Source organism: Lathamus discolor, chromosome 3 (assembly GCF_037157495.1).
Source record: "Lathamus discolor isolate bLatDis1 chromosome 3, bLatDis1.hap1, whole genome shotgun sequence".
Lineage (NCBI taxonomy): Eukaryota > Metazoa > Chordata > Aves > Psittaciformes > Psittacidae > Lathamus > Lathamus discolor.
Window position 1 is genome coordinate 42605952 of NC_088886.1, and position 21017 is coordinate 42626968.

The window sequence follows — 21017 nt, forward strand, 5'->3', positions numbered from 1 at the left end:
CCATTGTAATATTTTTTTAATGTAAGAATTTTTAAAAATGTGATCCACTGTTTTCTACTTCTAGTTTCTGTTACTGGAATTCAGAGTTTTCTAGCAATAGTGAATCAGTTTGCTTATTTACTGAAGTCAGTAAAACTAAACAAAAGGCATAGCATGTCTGAGCTAGTTGGTTTTAACTGTTTCAAAGCTGTGTGGCCTGAGTTACTACAGCATGACATTAATTACTTTTTATTATGACAGTTCTTAGAAAGGAGGCAAGTCTTACAGGTTGTGCCAAATTTTTTCTTTTTCTTTCTTTTTTTAAGGACTATCCAAGAGTAAAAATTGGTGTTTTCATTGAACAACCCACTCCTTTCCTACCTAGATTTTTAGACAGACTGTTGACTCTGGATTACCCAAAGGAGGCACTCAGTATCTTCATTCATAATAATGTAAGTATGATGTTACCATTATGCAAAGCTTCACTTTTGGAAATTATGGTATAAATGAAAGTGTGTGAAGAAATATGAACTGCATAGGAAGAGAGGATCTTTCAGAGTTTACTATGCAGAAGTGGAAAAAATACACAAATTCTGGCAGTGCATGCTGAAATCTATGTAAAGAAACTGCATAGATTTTTTCTCTTTTACTAATGAAAAAGATTGTATTTAAAAGTGTCCTGCTTCTGGGAGAAGTACTGATTGCCGCAAGACAAGTAGGATAGGATAAGAATAAGATAGTTCCAACTGGAAAGGACCCACAAAGGTCATCTAGGTCAACTGCCTGACAACTTCAGGACTGACCAAAAGTTATATAGCATATTACTAATGACTGTTATCCAGTAATTGACATTGGATTTGCTTATTGATACTCCTGTGCATTCTGAAGTGGCATAAAAACCTCATGTGTGCCACTGAGGTTGTAGGATAGGTTTTGAACATTGTAAAATAAGTATCTTGAAAAAATATTGCCTAAACAGCCTGTGAATCATTGGTTTGGAAGTACAGCTTTGATTTTCATTGCTGATGTGTTGGGTTATTTTGCTAAAATTTTGGACACGAGCTTCATTTTAATGACATATATTGGAACATCTTCAAATACTGTTTGCCATCTGTTTGTTTAGGATAGAATACAATGTGCTCTTGGACACTATGTTTATGATTTCACAGCAACTTGTACTTTTCACTGTAAACAATGTTAACATGATTTCAGGAGGTTTACCATGAAAAGCACATCAAGAAATTCTGGGAAAAAGCCAAGAACATCGTCAAAAATATAAAAATTGTTGGACCTGAAGAAAATCTCAGTCAAGCAGAAGCCCGGAACATGGGAATGTAAATACTAATTGATACATCTGTTATAATGATGCATACATTAACATCTTTTTCATCTCATATATATTATTTGCCTTTTAAGCACTAACAACTTTACATCTTAAGATGCAAAAGTGGGAGCTTTTGTGGTAGAACAAGATCTAGATACAAGGTATGGATTGTTGAGTAGTTAATGGTTTCTGTCTAACATAAAAAGCTGTTGGCCACTGTGAAAACATCTGGTTTGTACTACTTCAGTAGTCTGTCATTTGTCTGTTAATGAAGGCATAGGCAATAGTAGACTACAAAGAAATAAGGTGTGTCAGGTTATTTTTACATTATAGTTAAACATTGATATTAAAATACGAGCATAAATTGTCAAGTTTTTTTCAAGAATGCTTTTGAAATAAAATAGATGGTACAATACAATAAACTTTTATAAGAGGTTTGTGCAGAGAATTGTATGTAACAGTAATTTAAAAAAGAATGTGTAAGCAGGTGCAAATGTAAATACAAATCCTAATTGCAGTGTATCTTCTGAAAAAAAGTATTGACTTGGGTTTTATTTTTTTGTCCAAAACCGTTTCAAATTAACTTATCTCACAGAGTGATTTCACAGAAATACCTCTTGCATTGAACGTGCATTTAACAATTGCACAGTTGTTGTCCTAGTCCCTCAGTTTTTGTTTTTTGTTTTCAATTTGGAATTTTTGTAATGATACTGCATTTCAGTAAAACCATGGTTAAAGCTTGATATGAATGTACAGGAGAGAATTGTATTTCTTTCTGCAGCTCAAGGAGACAGGAATATCCTTTGGAAGTGCTCTAGCAGAAGTTTCTGCTTTCTGGAGGGTGGGGAGAGAAAGGACTTGCAAAGGCAATTGACTTGATCTTATCTTTAGTCTTGCTTTTTTTATCTTTTATACCTTACACTTGCCAGGCTTAATCAGAACATAGGAGTATGTAGCCTGTGTCAGATTGCCTGTCTGAAGGGTCTCTTTAGTGGCTGCAGGGCTGGCTACTACCAGAATTGATCATGGCTCTTCCAGTATATCCATCAGACTGTGGAGTTTTACAGACCATGAAGACCTTGCTTGTGATTTTTGAGCAGGCTTCATTCTCACATAATTCTTCCAGTTTCTTTTCTCCCAAATGTACCGCGAGTGTCAGAGTGAAGAATTTAATTTCAAAAGGCCCTTTTCTTTTATATTAAGAGGTTAAGAGCATTGCATAGGCTGTTCATGGCATCAGTCGAAAAAATTACGGTCTAGTGCTGATGCCCCACGGTGTTCATCGAAATCTGTTTGAATGGGGTTTTGTTGTGCTGAAGCTACTGGGAAACTTATATTTGGCTGAGGTCCAAGCCTCTCCCTTAGGTTTTCTAGGAAACACTACAGATGTCCAGTGTTAGTGTAGGCAGCCATTCACATATTTATAAATCATTCTTTCTTTGTTTCTAATAATCTCTGGATCAAATGTACCATGTTTGCAAACTTTTTGTAGCAGTGTATGTTACATGTAACTAAGGTGGAATTTCTGGAGTTGCCTTTTCCTCTTTGTTATATAGACAGCATAAGGCATAATCTTTAGTGTAATTAATTTCTATACTGTTACTAAATGTCACCCAAAGATCTTTAAACCTGTCATATTTTGATAGAGCCTACTGATTTTAAGACAAGACAGGTTTTGATATGTTATATCTTTGAACTGTGGATAAAAATTAGTAATTTAAATGTATATTTGCACAAAATAATTTCAAATTCTGTTTTGTAAGGCAGGAGATAATCACAGTTGTGTTGTGTTCCACTGGATACACTACACTGTGATTTGCTATCCATTGTCTGGGTATAATTAGACCTGTACTGCTCCTGCTTTAAAATGAATCTTTAATGAAGATTCTGCCTTAAAGAGATACCTCATGTTTTCTTTATACATTATGTACGACACATGTGGAATCAGATCTTGCCAGAATACTGATTCATCTAGAAGGTATGAGTGTTAGTAGTAGGACCTTCTATGTGAACAATGTGAATATAGATTGATAGCTCCTTTCAATTTGACTGAAGCATGTTGAGTTCATCTGCTGTTTCCTTTGCACTACTGTTGTGCTTGGCTACTTTTGTGAACATTACAAACTTCTCTGGAACAGAAGTAGAGGATATTCATGGCAAAGGCAGCTACTATAAAAAATGACCTGCTTTCAACCCTTCAGGTTGCTTTCAATATAATAACCTAATTTGTTTCTCACTAATACTGTGATTGGAACAACTTGTAAAGAGTGATTCTTCAAAGCTCTTTAATGGTTTGATGTACAAAGATTGGTATATTCAGTCTTCTGATTATTTTTTTCCTGCTTCTATCTGCATTATTGACTGATAGTTTTGTTCCATCTGCCTCAAACACTTGCTTTCCTTCTTTTTCTAAATTACCTGATTTTAGCATCTCTGTTAATTTGCAGTAGGATTAGAATTAATTTGGTCTACTCACACATTTCACACAAAAAGTTTATTTATCTGAAGCAGCAAAACAGACTGAGAGAAAAAAAAGCCAAAACCCAACCCTTAGGCATTGAAGGCATGTTTTATTTCCAGCAGAATACTGAGTGCGCAATGCTGTTGGGTCAGTTTTCTTTCTTCTTATCTCTTTCCTCCCTGTCCCGCTCCATTTTGGCTCAGTAAAAAGCGGTGACAAATCACAGTGAGGTTCTCAGTAAATGTGAGACTCTTTGATGTCAATATAAATGTGAGAAAATAACATTTTTTTAAATTTCACCCATAGCTGTGCAGCAAGCCTCTGTCTACTTTTCTCATTCATACAAAGAATAATTGAAGCATTTACTTTCTTGCTTTGCCTTGACATGGAAAATTCCTGCACTTGCGAAAGTTGGATAGGCATTGGAAAGGACCCAAAATTGTGCAGTCAGCAAAAACTTATGATTCTGTTACTGCAAAAGGTGGTCAGAGAAACTGTCTAAGACTTGATTTTTAGAAAGGAGTTTTAGAAAGGGGGCATTCCTTATTGCAGTGCTGAGCACACATGCAAATAATTTCACAAAGGTGAGCTGCTTGTTGTCTACAAGCAGCATCCATATATCCAGCAACTTACACATACTTGCAACCTTTCTGGGAGATGCTTTACATATTCACTAGATTTCCTGGAACTAATTATAAGACCTGCATTTTAATTACACACGCACTTCCTTGCTGAGTGGTGGTCTTGAGGGGTCTCTGGTGGTCGAGGATAGTCTCCCTCACTGTATCCGCTGATTGACCTCTGCTTGCGCATGTACAAAAGACTCTTAGGAATTACTTAACAACTGTGTCTGTGTTTTGGGTCAGTTTGTTCTGATTTTTTTTCTGTCTTGAAGAACTGGTCCTATATGTCTTGGTCACTCGTTTCTTATCTTCAGAGGCTACCCTTGTTTTATATGTACCCCAAGGCCATACCTGCCCCTCTTGCTCTCAGCAGAGTGGTCCCAACTTACAACCTAACATCTTTGCTTATCATTAACAGAGTGATTTTAATTTACAACTTAGCATTTTAGCTTACAATTCAATAATACTGGCAACCAGGGGTGCAATACTTTTGTCAGTGTGGACTGAAACATAATAAAAAGGAATTAAAATAAAGCAGTGTAAAGAGAAGGAAAGTTTAGTTGCATGGTGTCTGAGTATTTTCTCTGCTTGTACATTACTTGAAACCCTAAAATAGCATTTCCATGTCGTGTTCCCTCCATCCCCAGCTTGTCTACAAGGACTGTATTAGAGTTCTTACTGTTGGTTCTTTCTTGTTTAAAAAAAACAAAATTTGCAAGTTTGCTTTTTTTGGAGATGAGATTTCAGCCAGCTGTTACAGAATTTGTTAAGATAGAAAATGTAAAATAACAATATGAAATATATTCAGGCAATAACAGAAGGTGGGGAAATACAGGAATTTATTTCATGCACTTTTCTGTGGTTTTATTTATAGAAAACTTGTTTTCTGTAATCTTTTTTCCCCTGGTACTTACAGCCTTCAGGGTGGGTTGGTTTGTTTGTTTACTGGGGAGGAGGGTAGAGGGTGTTGGGGTTTTTTTTCTTACTAATAGAACTAGTTAGGAATTTTCCTGGACTTTTTAAAAAATGACAGTTACCTCAACTTTTACTGGGAATGCACATATTTTAGTGAAATTTTCCATTGAAAGCTTTCAGAGGTTTCGGGAAGAATACTAGCGAGATCAGAATCAGTTATAGAGTTCATTGACCTCACTGTTGAATTTTGAGCTGAATTTGGGATCTCCTATGTGTTTTATGAAAGAGGATGTTAAGTCATTGTCTCTGAGCTCTCAGAGACTTGCCTTACTCAAAGGACTGGTTTCAGTCCTTTGAGTAAGGTAAGTATCTTGGCTATGGTTGAAGGAAGGTCAGGGATTAAGTCTCTGTCTCACAGATGTCAAGTGATTTCTGTTGGGAGTCTTGGATTTTCTGGAGCTGCTTCTCCTGAACACCTGAGCAGCTCAAGGTTTCAGCCTCAGATAGAGGAGGAATATTTTGAACTCTTGAGTGTTGCAGGAGAAAAACAACTTTCCCACCCATATCTGATTTCAGTAGCTTCCGGCTGTGGTAACTGTGGTAGCAATACTTAAACCCAAGATGCAAAACTAAACACTAGTGCTTTATCTGTTTTGTGGCTACATTTGTTTGTTTTTAGTGATTGTTGGTAAAAGTTTCTTTATACTGTTGTGGCCATCTGGAGAGATGCAAAATGCATCTCTAAACAGCAGGTCATATCACCCAGTTTTTGAGTGAGTGTTGCAGACTTGTATCTGGGTCACGTCTTCTTTCAGAGGTCTGTCAGGTAGAGTAAGTGCTTTCTCTTTGGGCTCATAGTCCACAATTAGAATTGTATTTTCAAACTGTGAGGGGTATAAAAATGATAAATGCATTAATTGCAAATTAAAACTATTTCTAAATTAAAAATGTAAGTGACTTAAGGGTAAAGAACGTGGGTAGACCGTATGTCTTACTACTATAAACAGATAGACCCTTGGAATACCTCAGTGGAAAGTTTTATGAAGAGCAGTGACACTTTCCATTTTCAGATGAGGTCACTGTTCTAGATGGGCTTGTGGTTTTTAAGCAAAGTTAAACATTGCTCTGATTGCAGAATACTTTAAACTGATCTGATGAGCTTCACATTTCCAACAAAAAAAAAAAAAAACAAACCTGGTTGTCTTCTAAATTTTTGTTAGGAAAGCCACCAAAATGGCTGTCTTTTCCTCCTTTGATCTTAGCTTGTAAGCAGGTGGAGTGTAAAGCAAGTAGATGAAAGGTTTTAGCCATTCAGTTCTAGATTAGGAAGTATGTTACTATACATATGAGTATTGCTAGAAAGCGCTTTCCACTTGTTCTTTGCTGCAACTTGGATATACGTAATAGTTTCATATGTAATCTGGTATTTCTACATCTGGTGAGGTTAGTACACACTGTAAGAAGGTAATACTTTAAAGCATGGGAATACTCAGGATTACTTCTGTTTCCTTGAGAAAACTACTTGGCAACTTTGAAAGCCTAAAAGACAAAATACATGAATTTCTTAAGAGTAGGCTTGCTTTATTACTTTTGACAGAAACTGTTACAACTCTTTCTGTATATCTGAAATATGAAGGATTTGTAGAGGTTTTTGTTAGTGACTTTAAAATGCAAGGGCAAAACTTCACATTTGACTTTGTGACTTGTGTCTGTAAACGCATTGAGAATTATGCTTCAAACATAGTTTTGCAGTTTGATCTAGTCTTCAATGCTGTGTAGCAAGAAATAAAGAAAAAAAGTGAGTCCAAGTACCATCAGAATAGTAGCTTTGATTTTTTTCTTTTTATATCTGTATACACACACACATATATATACACAATATATAAACACATATTTAATATGTGTATATATGTTATTTATACATATTGTATTATATATATTTTATATATTTAATATTCTTCATTACAGAGGTTAAAATCAGAATTGAAAGCAATAATGCTTTCAAAGAGTTCTCAGGTTATTGAATATATTACTGAGTGACTATGACTTTGACCAAAACTTAGTGCATAGTAGCTCTAACTAAACTTGATGAAGACTAGGGATCACTTCTTTTTTTCCTTTTATTTTTTTTTTTTAATAAATAAGGCATCTGATCCATGCTTTTAAATAATCTTTTAGTTTATCATGCTGTTATGATCTAAAGGCACCTTTCTTTTACAGTACTACACTTCAGAGGGCTTTTAATGCAAAGTATGAGTAGAGCATTTGGTTATGATTTGGGTTTTTTGAGGTTTCTGCTTTGTGGTTTGTGAGTTTTTCTAGACATGTGCAAGTTAACCATTCCTTTTTGGTTTATTTAGGGACCTTTGTCGCCAGGATAAAGCATGTGAATATTACTTCAGCATAGATGCAGATGTTGTGCTGACAAACCCGAAAACTTTAAGAATACTGATGGAACAGAACAGGTGTAGTATATCTCTTGATTTTACAGAATTTTCTCTAGCCTGAAAGGATTCTCTGGGGCCGTACAGAGAAAGATCGATCCTGTCTGTTCTTGCAGTTTGGTCCTCTTCGTTTATGCGTGGTATTTGATTACTGTATTTCATAACTGGCTCAGAGGTCAACAATTCACAAAGCATTTTGTTCCTGTCAAACAGCAGTTCCTGAATTACAAATGCTTCAAAATTCCTCTAAAGAGAATGGTGTGGTGCAAGCAGGTTTTTTGAAATGAGTTATGATTTCACTGACTAATGGTTTGGTCACCTGCAAAACTATAACAAAAAAAAAAAAAAATCCAAAACTCAAACAACAGCAACAAAAATGCCCCAAAACAAAACCTAACAAAAACTCCTAGAGTTTACTACTCTGGTATTACAGTAAAGAAGTTCTTCCTGATGTTAACGTGGAACTTCCTATGCTCCAGTTTACACCCATTGCCCCTTGTCCTATCACTGGATATCACTGAAAAAAGCCTAGCTCCATCATCCTGACACCTACCCTTTACATATTTGTATTACAGTATTATGGTTTTCTTTTTAAATCATAGATGCAATAAACTAGCGGAAATGTGTTGGAGATGAAGCAGGCATAATGACCAGTTTCATCTTGTATTAGTATGATCACTTAAGGTGTACAAAGCTGTGACTTTTATCATCAATACTGTTCGGTGGAATGGGCCTGCTATGAAAGCTGTACATTTTACTCCTGCCAATTTTTAAATTCACATTTCAGGTAGGTAGGTGGTGTTTGCCTGTTCATAGCGCATCTGGGTATCTCAGGTCCATCACAGGAAGATAAATGATCAGTGTCTGTTTCATTCTACTAGTGACAAGGGCTGAAACTTAAGTGAAGATCTGTCTGCCCATCGTTAGCATTATATTCCTTGTAATTTTTACTGTTACAGAAAAAGGCTAAAAGCCAGGTACTCTAGGTGGAAGAAACAGAAGCTTTGCGAATTATATCTACCAGTAGGCATCCTCTGAAACAAAGCGCCTTTTTATGCTTTTAATTCTGGTCAACTTAGATTTCCCCTTTTTACTCTGTTACAAAGTTTTGGGTAAGCAGAGTGGGTGGTTTGTGTTGTTTGTTGTTTGGTTTGGTATTTTTTTTTTGTCTTGTTTTTTTCTGCCCCCCCCCCCCTTTTTTTTTTTTAACATGTCATGTTGGGATTCATTTTGTCATTATGGCATGGTCAGCATTTTTTTGCTGAGTGAAAAATCAAGCCACCTCAAATTTACAGGGATCTTTGGTTTTATTGCATGATGTTGTCTCCGGGCAGTGGGTGCTTGGATGCCGTTTCTTCCGGCTGAAGTTCTGAATAGCTTTTACAAAATGTGACAGTCGTTGGTGTTTCAACTACACTGTACTCCAAACTGAGTAAAACTGGTATGTTTTGATGGTTTAGTCTGTGTGTAACAGTTCATATTTTCTTATTCAATATGTTGCTTCACAGAAAGATAATTGCTCCACTTGTAACTCGTCATGGGAAGCTTTGGTCTAATTTCTGGGGTGCTTTGAGCCCAGATGGCTATTATGCTCGATCAGAAGATTATGTTGATATTGTCCAAGGGAACAGAGTGTAAGTAACTGTAAGCTGATTTTTAGAGTTAAGGCACCTAGTATGGTTGTTAGCAACATATTCTTGTGTTTTCATGCACTGTGGTATTCCTGAAGAACTTAGGTTAGTCATATTGTTTAGTTTTTTCTGTTTCATTGACATGTTTTCCCATTTGTTTTTTCCCATTCATAATTCGAATAAAAAAGCAGTGTTTAAGCCAGACATAGTCATTGCTAGTACCTGTCTGACTGTGTCTGGTTACTCTAGCAGTGCATAATACTGAAAGTGACAAGACAAATAGCAAACCCAAACCCCTATATCCTGGGAGCCTCAGTCAAAAGCTATGATTGTTGCATTCATCAGATGACTTCTTCATCTCTTTGGGATAAATGTTTAATCAACAGCTAGAATTTCTTCATGTTTCTTCCTGTATATTCTGTTAAGAGACCAAGATGCTCATGAGAAATACTTTTGTCACATAGCCTTTTGGGTTTGTCCTTCCCCTAAACAAATGTGATTTAAGTTGTTCTAAGCTTGCCTTTCCCATATGGTCATGCCTCTTCATTGACCTGGAAGAACAAAAGGTCTGAAACAAATTGAGTGCTTGAATAGAACTAGTTCATTTTCAATTACACTGAAAGATGTGCTCGTGGCGCTGGGTGGGAAGAAATATGCAGAGTGAACATCATGACAGCAATGCTTTTTTTGTTGTTATTGGCTCAACTCACATAAGTACGTGGCCTGCTGTGGTCTGTGAGTATTTGTGTGAGGAGGTCAGACCAGCTGTGTGAAGCCTCAGTGAAGTCTTTAAACTCTTTTAAAAATGTTTTAGAATTGCTTTCTCCATCTACTAGGGTAGAATAATATTATAAAAGAGTTTTTGACTAATTGCCTTAACTTAGGAAACATGAAGTATATTTGTAGTTAAAACTGTCCAGAGAATTTGAGCTTTCTATTTTTTATAGCAGTACTTTACAAAAGTTGAATTATGCCTATGTTTGAGATGTTCACAATGTCCAGCTGTAGTTTTTCAAATGTCTGGGGAACCTTTCAGCTTCTTTTCCTCAAAACTTGCTTATTCTTAGGAAATACAGAGATGCTGATTTGATAAATAGGCACTAAATTAGTTTTCATGGCTTTAAACTATTTGCTTTTTTTTTTTTTTTTTTTAAGAGGAGTGTGGAATATTCCATATATGGCTAATATATACTTAATTAAGGGACAAACTCTCAGACTGGAGATGAAAGAAAAGAACTACTTTATGCGTGATAAGTTGGATCCTGATATGGCTCTCTGCAGGAATGCCAGGGAAATGGTAAGGTGTATCTGTGCGTTTAAATACACACAGACTTCTTTGTGTCCTGCTACTGTTTGACTGCTTCATTTGATTGATCTTGAATATTATATATTTACTTCTAATTCAAAGTACTAGCCAATTTTTGTGACATAGAACACTCTGGGTGTGTTTCTTTCAAATTGTTGAGAACAGGTTTTTTGCAAGGCCAGTGCACTGGCTGCATAGTGGTTTTTAGTTAAATTCACTGGAAATTCCTGTTGAGGTTAAAATATTTTCCTCATTGGCACAGCCTCAACAGATGACTTCAAACTTATCAGTGCAGTTAGAGCATCTCTATTATGCATGTTTTTATACAGTATGAAACTTCTAGCAGACTGAAGTTGGAATGTTTTGCAATTTTATGTTTAAGTAAATACATATTTAAACTAATGATGGGCAGTGCTGATATTAAAAGCCTTTACTGATTTAAGAAATGTTAGGAATCTTCTTGGGGAGCATGAATTGCTCATTACTTCTCCCAGATAGATTAAAACTGCATTGGGAATGTTAGGAATCTTCTTGGGGATCATGAATTGCTCATTACTTTTCCCAGATAGATTAAAACTGTATTGGGAATTTGTTACTTGCATTAAATTGTAAGTAATGAGAGAAAACTTACTTGTATTGTAAAATATGTGAATTTACATGTTCATATTCTACTGATATTTACACTAGTTTCAGCACAGAAACAAATTTAAGACCTAAACCAGACCTATTTCCAGACACTATAACATTGAAAAATAATTTTGCTGAGTTGAACAAGAAAAGTTGGCAAGTATTAATTTTTTATTCCCTCGTAACAAGGCATGATCTCCTTTGTTTGTACTGATTCTTCAGAATATCCCCATCCAATTCTGTTGTATTCAAACCTTTTCAGCATCAGTTATTGCAAACCTGTGCTTCCCATGCGCTCGTTAAACTAATCGGACTGGCTCATCAGAATATTGCTTTCTCTTTTCCTCTTTCTCAGTCTGTGCTGCAAGATGGTCTGGTATGTGCTTGTTTTTGTATTGCAGCAGATAAGAAGGGGCTGGTGGAAACAGCTTTGACATGTGGATTATGAGCTTTGCTTGGAGATGCATGTTGTCTGTAAAGGCATATCAGCTTTAGATCAAAGGCTGCTATTTCCCTAATGTAACTGTGGAAACTTAATAGTAGTCGGAAAAAGAGAGAGAGATTATGTAACGAAAAACTGATGTGATGATTCTCCTTCATTTTAGAGTTTACAAAGGGAAAAAGACTCCCCTTCCTCGGAAACATTCCATATGCTCAGACCCCCAAAGGTGTTGCTTTATTTTTTATTCATTAGTTACTATTATGTGCAGTATTATCCTACCACAGGAAGATACTTCTCTGTCCACTTACTTTAACGAAACGCTGCTATAGCTTTCTCTTCAGTCTTCTAAGATTCAAGTTTTTGCCAGGGACAGGTTCTTCATAACCAGCTCAAAGCATCTTAGACAGGCTTGTTGTTTCCTCAGGGAGGTTTCTCAGTGCTCCTAAGCTCAAGGTGTGCCAAACCTGTGCTTCCATAGCTAAAATTGATTTAGTATTCCTAGGAAAAACTAAAGCTCAAGTCACTAGCAGTTTTGCCAGGCTCTCTCTGTCCTTTACAGTCCAGTGACTGCACAGTCACTTTAAGCTGTTTTTCTTGACCCAGACCCTCCTTATTCTCCCTGCTGCTGTAGCTATTTTGTGATTTTGTAAGTGCCCAAAACTGGGCATGAGTTTAACATAATAATTATCTTTCTAACAGTTTTAACTGTTTTTCAGATGAAAACATAGACAGGAATACGAAAGTATCCAAATGGTAATGTCTTCATCTGCTGCAAATCCAAAAGTCACAAATACTTCAGAAATTAAGTGTTAGTCTGAAAAACAGTAAACAAAAAACCCCCCACAAACCTAAGTTTCTTTTAAAAAAGCCTATTTCCTGCTACTATTTCTAATCAAGATAGTTTTCTTAGTATCTTCTCTTAATAGCTTGATAATAAATCTGTATCTTACCGTATTTGATATTTTGCAAATACTTTGCAATGTTTTCTTAGGTGCTCATACTTGGAAGTGCTCAGCTGTTTCATACTCCGATCTGAATATTCTTATATGCTGTATTTGCCAATTATCTTTTTATTTCAGGACAGTTCACCAGAAGGATTGTGTAGTGAGCACTCTGAAATAAATTTCTTCTGACTTCCATTAGCCCTTTTATTGTTAGCTTATTCTTTCAGGTTTTGACCAGAAACTAAACCCTAGATGTTGTTTTTCTTGTATGAGTATTTTCAGTTTGAGAACAGGTGCCTCCAGTGTGTCTGCATAGGTTTTCTGGAAAACAAATCATCACTTCTCTTATTTTTTCCTTTCTATAACTGTATGTAGGTTTATGGTATGAACAATATCTGTTTTGGTTTAATGTGCTTACCAAATAAATTCAGGTGCTTGTAAAGAAGAAATTATGAACATTAGTTCATGATTATAATTAACAGTTTGAAAATTAAAGATGCTAAATGAACAGTATGTGTATAATGTGCATGTACAGATGTGTGTTAAGAGTTCATGAAAGTGCATTCATAAGCAAACTTTTTTAAAACATCATTTGTGCCAAGATGGACAGTTTTGCTAATGACGTTTTCTCTACTTGGTAGGGTGTTTTCATGTACATTACCAACAGACATGAATTTGGAAGACTCATTTCGACCGCCAATTACAATACTTCCCACTACAACAATGACCTTTGGCAGATATTTGAGAATCCTGTGGTATGCATCTTATCATTGATGAAACAGTTAGTTTGTTTGAAAAAATGTAAAATTTGTGTTTTATAAAGGACTTGGGATTTAAAGACTACATGGAGAATATTTGTTTCTTATGCATTGAATATTGTTTGTATACTAAAAGGTGTTCTCTACCACCTATTTTTGCAAATGACAATACATCATATGAACAAGCCAACTGATGACAAGTGTAAGGAGTTGGAGATATGGCTCTGATGTAATTTCATGATTTTTGACGTGATGAGAACCAGTTCATTTATGGCTGTAAGAAATTGTTTAATTGTTTTGAATAATTTCAGTAGAGCAAATGAATAGAATATGAATTTGGTTTTGTAATTTATGATTTAATCTATTCTGGTTTTAATGTTTTAATATCATGTGTTTTAGGACTGGAAGGAAACCTATATAAATCCCAACTACTCAAAGATATTCACCGATAATATAGTAGAACAGGTGGGTATAAATAGTTTTCTTAAAATTTGTGGGCCTGACTGATAGTAAGTTGGCATACAGTAACTGTTTCCATGTAGATTCTTTTTTGGTCTTGTGGCTGAACAGCTTTTTGTATTGGAACATAGCTTTTGCCATTTTGAAAATTAGATGAGGCTATTCCAAAAAATAATTGGTAGTAGTTGTTGAAGTAATTGCCTTCTCCAAAATACAGATATGCTTAGCTTATTTGTTTCAACTAGTAAGTACCACTAGCAGAAGGCCTAATAAAACTTCTGTAGCACATACCTGTGTGTTCTGGTGTCCAGTAAAGAAATGTTCATCTAGACTCTTTCCTTGGGGTTTGCTTTCCCTATGGATTTCTAAGGTCTGACTACCAGGAATATAAGGTAAAGCCTTTTGCTGGCTTTTTTTAACTCTCTTGGGTGCTTGTTTCTTGTCATGCAACTAATCTGAACAGAGCCCTTCTAAGATGGTAATTGTTGTACTGATGCTGGATGATCTGTTCTGCGTCGATTAGGTGATTTAATGAATTTTGCTTTCTTAAAAAGCTGCGATAAATTGGTTTTGTATTTAAAGCAATGTTGACTTTTAAACTTTTTCTTAATAGCTTGTAAATGTAGATCAGGGTTGTTATTTAGGGCAACCAAGGCACAGAATATGTGGGTACACTGATACAGCTGTTAATATTGGGTCATGGCTTACAAGGTAGCTCATAGTTGATTCATTCTGTGAGAATGTATTTGTGGATCAAGGCAAAATGTAATTATTTAAATAATTATTTAAATATTTATTGAATGAGAACAGCTGGTATTCTCTAAGGAACAAGAAAAGTGAAGATGTCCTTTTTTTAGCAGCTAAAAAATAAAAGCTGTTAAAGCTTAACTCCACTGAAAATATGAATGTAATTAAAAAAAAAATTTTTTTTTTTCATTTGTAGCCTTGTCCAGATGTGTTTTGGTTTCCTATATTTTCTGACACTGCCTGTGATGAATTGGTAGAAGAAATGGAACATTTTGGACAGTGGTCTGGTGGAAGACACCAAGTAAGTGGCACTGGAATGGGTTGCCCAGGGAGGTTGTGAATGCTCCATCCCTGGTGGTGTTCAAGGCCAGGTTGGACAAAGCCTGGGGTGACATGGTTTAGTGTGAGGTGTCCCTGCCTATGGCAGGGGGATTGGAACTAGATGATCTTAAGGTCCTTTCCAACCCTAACTATTCTATGATTCTATGATTCTAAGTGTCAGCCTATATATGCATGACCCTAATTAGTGAATACCTTTATAAGTTTACAGTTCACAGTGTGCTGCAACAAACAAGAATTTCAAGAATTGCCAGTGACCCGAGACATCTCCTTCATGGTGTACAGTGTGTACTTTAGTTTACCATGTAGCTTCTTGTTCAGTAGATTTAGAGACATTCCTCAATGAACTGTGTGGTGGCTTGACTGTGGCTGGACATCAGGTGCCCCACAAAGCTGCTCTATCACTCCCCTCAGGTGGACAGGGGAGAGAAAATACAGCAAAAGTCTCATGAGTCAAGATAAGGGCAGGGAGAGTTCATTCACCAATTACTGTTACAAGCCAAACAGACTCAACTTGAGGGAATCAGTTTATTACTGATGTAATCAAAGTAGGATAATGAGAAATAAAACCAAATCTTAAAAACACCTTCCCCCACCCCTCCCTTCTTCCCAGTCTTAACTTTACTCCTGTGTTCTCTGTTTCCTCCCTGCCAGTGGTGCAAGGGGACAGGGAGTGGGGGTTGTGGTCAGTTCGTCATCATCTCTGTTGCTGCTTCCTCCTCTGGGGAGGACTCTTCACACTCTTCCCCTGCTCCAGTTTGGGGTCCCTCCCACAGCAGACAGTCCTCCATGAACTTCTCCAGTGTGTGTTCCTCCCACAGGCTGCAGTTCTTCATGAGCTGCTCCAGCATGGGTCACTTCCATGGGGTACATCCTTCAGGAACAGACTGCTCCACCATGGGCCCCTGTGGGTTCACAAGTTCTGCAGCAAACCTGCTCCAGTGTGGGCTCCTCTCTCCACAGGGCCACAGGTCCTGCCAGGTGCCTGCTCCAGTGCAGGCTTCCCACGGGGTCACAGACTCCTTTGGGCATCCCCCTGCCCCGGTGTGTGGTCCTCCATGAGCTGCAGGTGAATATCTGCTCTGCCATGGATCTCCATGGGCTTCAGGGGGACAGCCTGCCTCACCACAGGCTGCAGGCAAGCTCTGCCTAATTCTGGGATCACCTCCCATCCTTCACTGACCTTGGTGCCTGCAGAGCTGTTTCTTTCACATTCTTACTTCTTTCCTCAGCTGCAGTTGTTGCACTGTCCTGTTACTCCCCAGCCTAACCTGAGGTGCTGTCACTGTCTCTGATGGGCTTGGTCTTGGCTAGCGACAGGTCCATCCTGAAGCCAGTTGGCTTTGTCTCTGTTGGACATAGGGGAAGCTTCTAGCAGATTCACACAGAAGCCACTATAGTCTTCCCCTGTTGCCAATACTTTGGCATGCAAACCCAGTACAGACCTTGGGTCAAAAAACCCAGTACAGACCAAATTCAGACACTGACTGTGCATTTGCTGTAGTAGTTACCCGACAGTTATCCGAGGCTGATCTTGGATAGATGTCCAGAAAAGTTTTACTTGTTTACCTCTTAAGTATTAATTTGTCACAGTTGTCCCCCTGGGCAGTTACTCACAGATGTTACAAGCTATTGTGTTTGTGTTTGCAGAAAGTTCAAGGTATTCATTAACTATGGCTGAAATTGGAGGAATGTTTGTTGTATTCACAAATGTGGTACCTTGGAAATGAGATAAATTGCATTCATTATTTTACTGCAAAGAGGAGCCTCCAGAAAGCGTTTTAACATACTTTTATCTTCAAATTATTTATTACACTGTTGAGGCCTGTATCTACATCTCAATAAATAGAATCATTATCTCAGGAGGCCCTTATTTACAGGCAACATATCCCAATATTGACTCACCTTTTAAAAAACTTCAAATTTTTGTTCATTCATAGCTCAGCGTTTTTTTCCACAGTTGTTAGCTGGTAAATGACTGTACAGCAAGCTCACATATGCCAGCTAAAGCATTGCTTTGTTGCAGTTTTCAAATAAATTTTGTGGAAGTGCCGGAAGCATTCCATTTCCATGTTTCAAGGTTGTTTATGGTGTTTTCATTAGGACAGCCGTATTTCTGGAGGTTATGAAAATGTCCCGACTGATGATATTCATATGAAGCAAATTGGACTGGATAATGAATGGCTACATTTCATAAGAGAGTTCATTGCACCCGTAACCCTGAAAGTGTTTGCTGGCTATTATACCAAGGTATGGGTTTAGAACTTACATAGGTGATTCCTGCATGGCATGACTGATTCTAATACATTATTGAATATATGCTATTTGGTTTGGTTGGGGAGTTCATGCGTGATGAAGCAGTAGTTATAGATGAATGTTGTGTTATAAACTCAGTTTTAAACAAAACACCAAACCCAAGAACCCTCTATGTGATGTGGAAGTTCACATGTTGAAGTCTAACTCTGTTTTGTTTAAGGGGTTTGCTTTACTGAATTTTGTTGTGAAATATAGCCCTGACAGACAGCGGTCACTCAGACCCCATCATGACTCATCTACATTCACAATCAACATCGCTCTCAACAAAGTAGGCGAGGACTTCCAAGTAAGTTGACAACTTACTGACTTAAAAAAGATGTCCTTTGAGTGTTTAATGTAATTTCAAAACTAGATCCTAAAAGGATATACTTAAAAACCAAGTCAAAAAGAAAAAGATGTGTATCACAAATTCAGATATTCCTTGGTGTTTTTTGATAAGTACTAAATTTGCTCAATTGCAGGATCCACAACTGTTGATGCCGTCAGGCTGAATTGGTCAAAATTATTTCAGATGGTGAAGGAGAAGAGGTTTAAAGAAAAAACTTTGGAAATGTTAGCCATTTCATTTTTAACATTTCTGACATGCTTCTGTACAGTGAAAACTAATTTTTTTAAACACTTTAGTCCCAAATTGACTCAAACCGTTTTTTTTACAACTTTTTAAATGATTCTTTTTCAAGATCAGCCACATAATTAACATTTTCGTCTGTTGCTCCTTTTTTTTCTTTGTTTGAGGTTTTTTTGTGAGATATAAATTATTTTCTACTCTGATTCAAGTAAACAGTCCTCAGAGGATGGAGAAAGGAAGGGCAGTGGCATTAATATCCAGCTTTGACTAGTAGAGAAATTTAACCTGTTTTGTTTATAAACCTGTATTATTCACAGTCCTACTTAACATAAATGTGTTTGTCAAACACTACTTTAGAAAACACACCTTCAGTTTGAAAGCAATAGCCAGATTAATTTATTTAAGATTTGTTTAAACACTCTCCAGGATAGGATTGCAGTCGTGGAACAAGGCCTAGGAACATGATTTGCTTGTTTCTGGTATCATCTACAGTAAAGTTGTTAAAGATCTGTTTGCCAGAGTTGCTGCTTGCATAAATTGTTATCCAGAGAATGCTAAAACAAAGCAAGGGAAATTGATTTTAAATGTGTGTCTGTTATGTATTGCTCTGAAGATGGTGTCATTTTACAACCTTGTTAGTAGGGATAGTAAAAAAAAATAAATTTGTTAGCAGCCTGTTAATAATAGCAAAATGTTTCAAGTTGTGGATAAATAGAACTTTACTAAAACACAAAGTAAATGTTTGGGGTTTTGTTTTGTTTCTGTTTTTACTACAGGGAGGTGGATGTAAATTTCTTAGGTACAACTGCTCCATTGAGTCACCCAGGAAAGGATGGAGTTTCATGCATCCAGGAAGACTTACTCATTTACATGAAGGACTTCCTATCTTGAATGGCACAAGATACATTGCAGTATCATTTATTGATCCTTAATTTTTTTTTTGTGCCCTCTTCAACGGCAGTGTTTGATTCTTTACATAAACATTTATTTATAGATTTCTTCTGGAAGATGGTGATAAAAGAAACTGTTTCTGTTCCTAGACAACAAAGTTACTTTGGGCTGAAAGAATGAAAAAAAAAGAAAATGTTTTGAAGATCTCTCAGTATCTGCTCTGAGCCTTGAGTTACAAAGTAAACATGTCCTGCTTGGTTTTCCATTCTGCTGTCTTGAAGAGTAGGTAAGGAGGGAAAATGGAAAAACATTTTATAATGAATCCATTTCTTTGTTTAAAAGCCCCTATAAACTGTAGATACAAAATTATCTGAAAAAAAAAGATCGTTGTGGTTTTCATTCAGTAAAGTAATATAGCTAAATTTTTTGTGGTGTGTATGTTTGGTACCAACCAATTAAAAACCACGCATAAAACCAAAATTAAGTGAATCTTGTATGCAGTTGTTGGGGATAAGCAATAATGTCATATGCTGGTACATGTTGAAGGGAAAATATCAGTAAGTCCATTATCTAAATCAATTTTTAATACTGAATTTAATACCTTTACATGAAAAAATAAATTTATTGTGTAGATGGAGCAAGGATTAAATAATTTAGCTAAGAAAACATGGTTTATCTTTTGGTTCGAAAACTCATCATGTTGAAAATACACTTATCTTCACCAAGTGACCTTCATTTAAAATGAATTATTTTTCTAAAGGTGTAATTGCACCCAACTGATACTGAAATTTAATGTTTATTTTAAGAATGTTGCTTAAAATTTAATAATAGGATGTTTTATAAAGACAATTTTCTACTCTTTTTTAAAATTACTTGAATTTTCTGTCAGGAAAATGAAGTGGTTGCAGTCTCTCTCTTTTAAAGCTAAGGGTCTTAACTTGCCATTTATTTTAAAGAAATTGGTTTAAAATATTCCTGCTGTATTTACTGTTTGTAATTTAAAGAAACTTGAAGCTGACTATCTCAAAGTCTACTGTGCCAAAAGGCACAGCGTGTTGAAAAAACTTGTGAAAAATAAAGGGTAATTTAAAATTAATATAACAGCTTTTGCTTTATTAGGTATTTTTTATTATTTTGCTGTATTAGGTAGTTTCTTTGCATGTTGCCATTGTTACAGAAATAATATTTACTGATGAATATTTTTCAAGGCGGTGTTGATACGTTTAAATTGGAGGTTTCTCTAAGTATCAGGTTTTGGTTTATTTGCTGTGTTACTTGAATTTTTTCTTACTGAGTTTGTGCCTGCTTACCAAACCTTGCATTTCACTTTCAAAATGACTTCAGCAGGATGAATGCTTCTTGTTTTCTATACCAACCTTGCTTTTTTACATAGAGGCTTTTTGATGATCAGAACAGTAATTCACTTTTACCTGCTAATATTTGAAGAAGCTTTGTATCACATCCCCTAAAAAGAAGCTTTATTTGGAGCTGGAAGGATTGGGAGCAGAGTTCAAATATTATTCTTTTACCATAAATAAGTGTCTGCATATATCCGTTACGCTGTTTTGCGGAATGGTTTGTAACTATACTTGAAATTATGCTGAAGTAAATGCATCAAAATGCAGTAACTGCAATAACGTACTAAAGTGGACTGGCTTGAAAAGGATGGGCTTTTCACAGGAAGTTGCTTTGTTTTAATTTCTGTTTATACTGTAAGCTTTTCTCTGTTTCAGGCTAATATTTGGAGATTGATATCCCTTGTCTTTGCAGACATAAAATATCTCTGTCTTAGTGGATGCCTCTCTCTGTACTGCCTGTGCTTAGGTAAAATTTACAGATAAGATCTTTAGGCCTTCAGAATTAATGTGACCTTTGTTAATCTCCTTTTTCTGAGCATTTGCCTTTGATCTCTTGAAACAGAATAATATTTCAGTTTACTATTATGAGGAGCTTTCTTGGGGAAAAATACAGTCCACAAAAATACAGTCCTGCAGCACATGGGAAGTTCTTTTGCATACTGTTTCCCCCCTCCCCCTGCCATTGGTACCTTCCTGATGAAGATATCTGCATCAGGAAGAAAGCAGCAGCCTTAGTTCCAGCAGTGTATTGAGAAACCTTGGGAGTACAAGGCTATAAAGGTGCTTTACAACAGATGAGATGTTTTTAAAGTATTTTATTTGTTCCACTTTCATCTAGCTTTATTATTCACTGTTAAGTACTTGAAGAGGCTGTGGTGTGTGTAA

General features: G+C 36.3%; 1 protein-coding gene across 2 annotated transcripts in view; it reads left to right on the plus strand.

Moving 5' to 3' along the window:
* Positions 1-19875, plus strand: part of PLOD2 (procollagen-lysine,2-oxoglutarate 5-dioxygenase 2) — a 59793-nt gene extending 39918 nt beyond the window's left edge. The window contains exons 9-20 of one of the 2 annotated variants that reach the window (XM_065674901.1): positions 306-431; positions 1192-1313; positions 7663-7767; positions 9255-9380; positions 10533-10674; positions 11916-11978; positions 13338-13451; positions 13854-13919; positions 14857-14961; positions 17103-17249; positions 17476-17601; positions 18660-19875. In XM_065674901.1, coding sequence (XP_065530973.1) covers positions 306-431; positions 1192-1313; positions 7663-7767; positions 9255-9380; positions 10533-10674; positions 11916-11978; positions 13338-13451; positions 13854-13919; positions 14857-14961; positions 17103-17249; positions 17476-17601; positions 18660-18815 — 1398 coding nt within the window. In that variant the 3' untranslated portion in view covers positions 18816-19875. The remainder of the gene's footprint in view (positions 1-305; positions 432-1191; positions 1314-7662; positions 7768-9254; positions 9381-10532; positions 10675-11915; positions 11979-13337; positions 13452-13853; positions 13920-14856; positions 14962-17102; positions 17250-17475; positions 17602-18659) is intronic. The other variant, XM_065674902.1, reaches the window with a different exon arrangement.
* The last annotated feature ends 1142 nt before the right edge of the window (positions 19876-21017 follow it).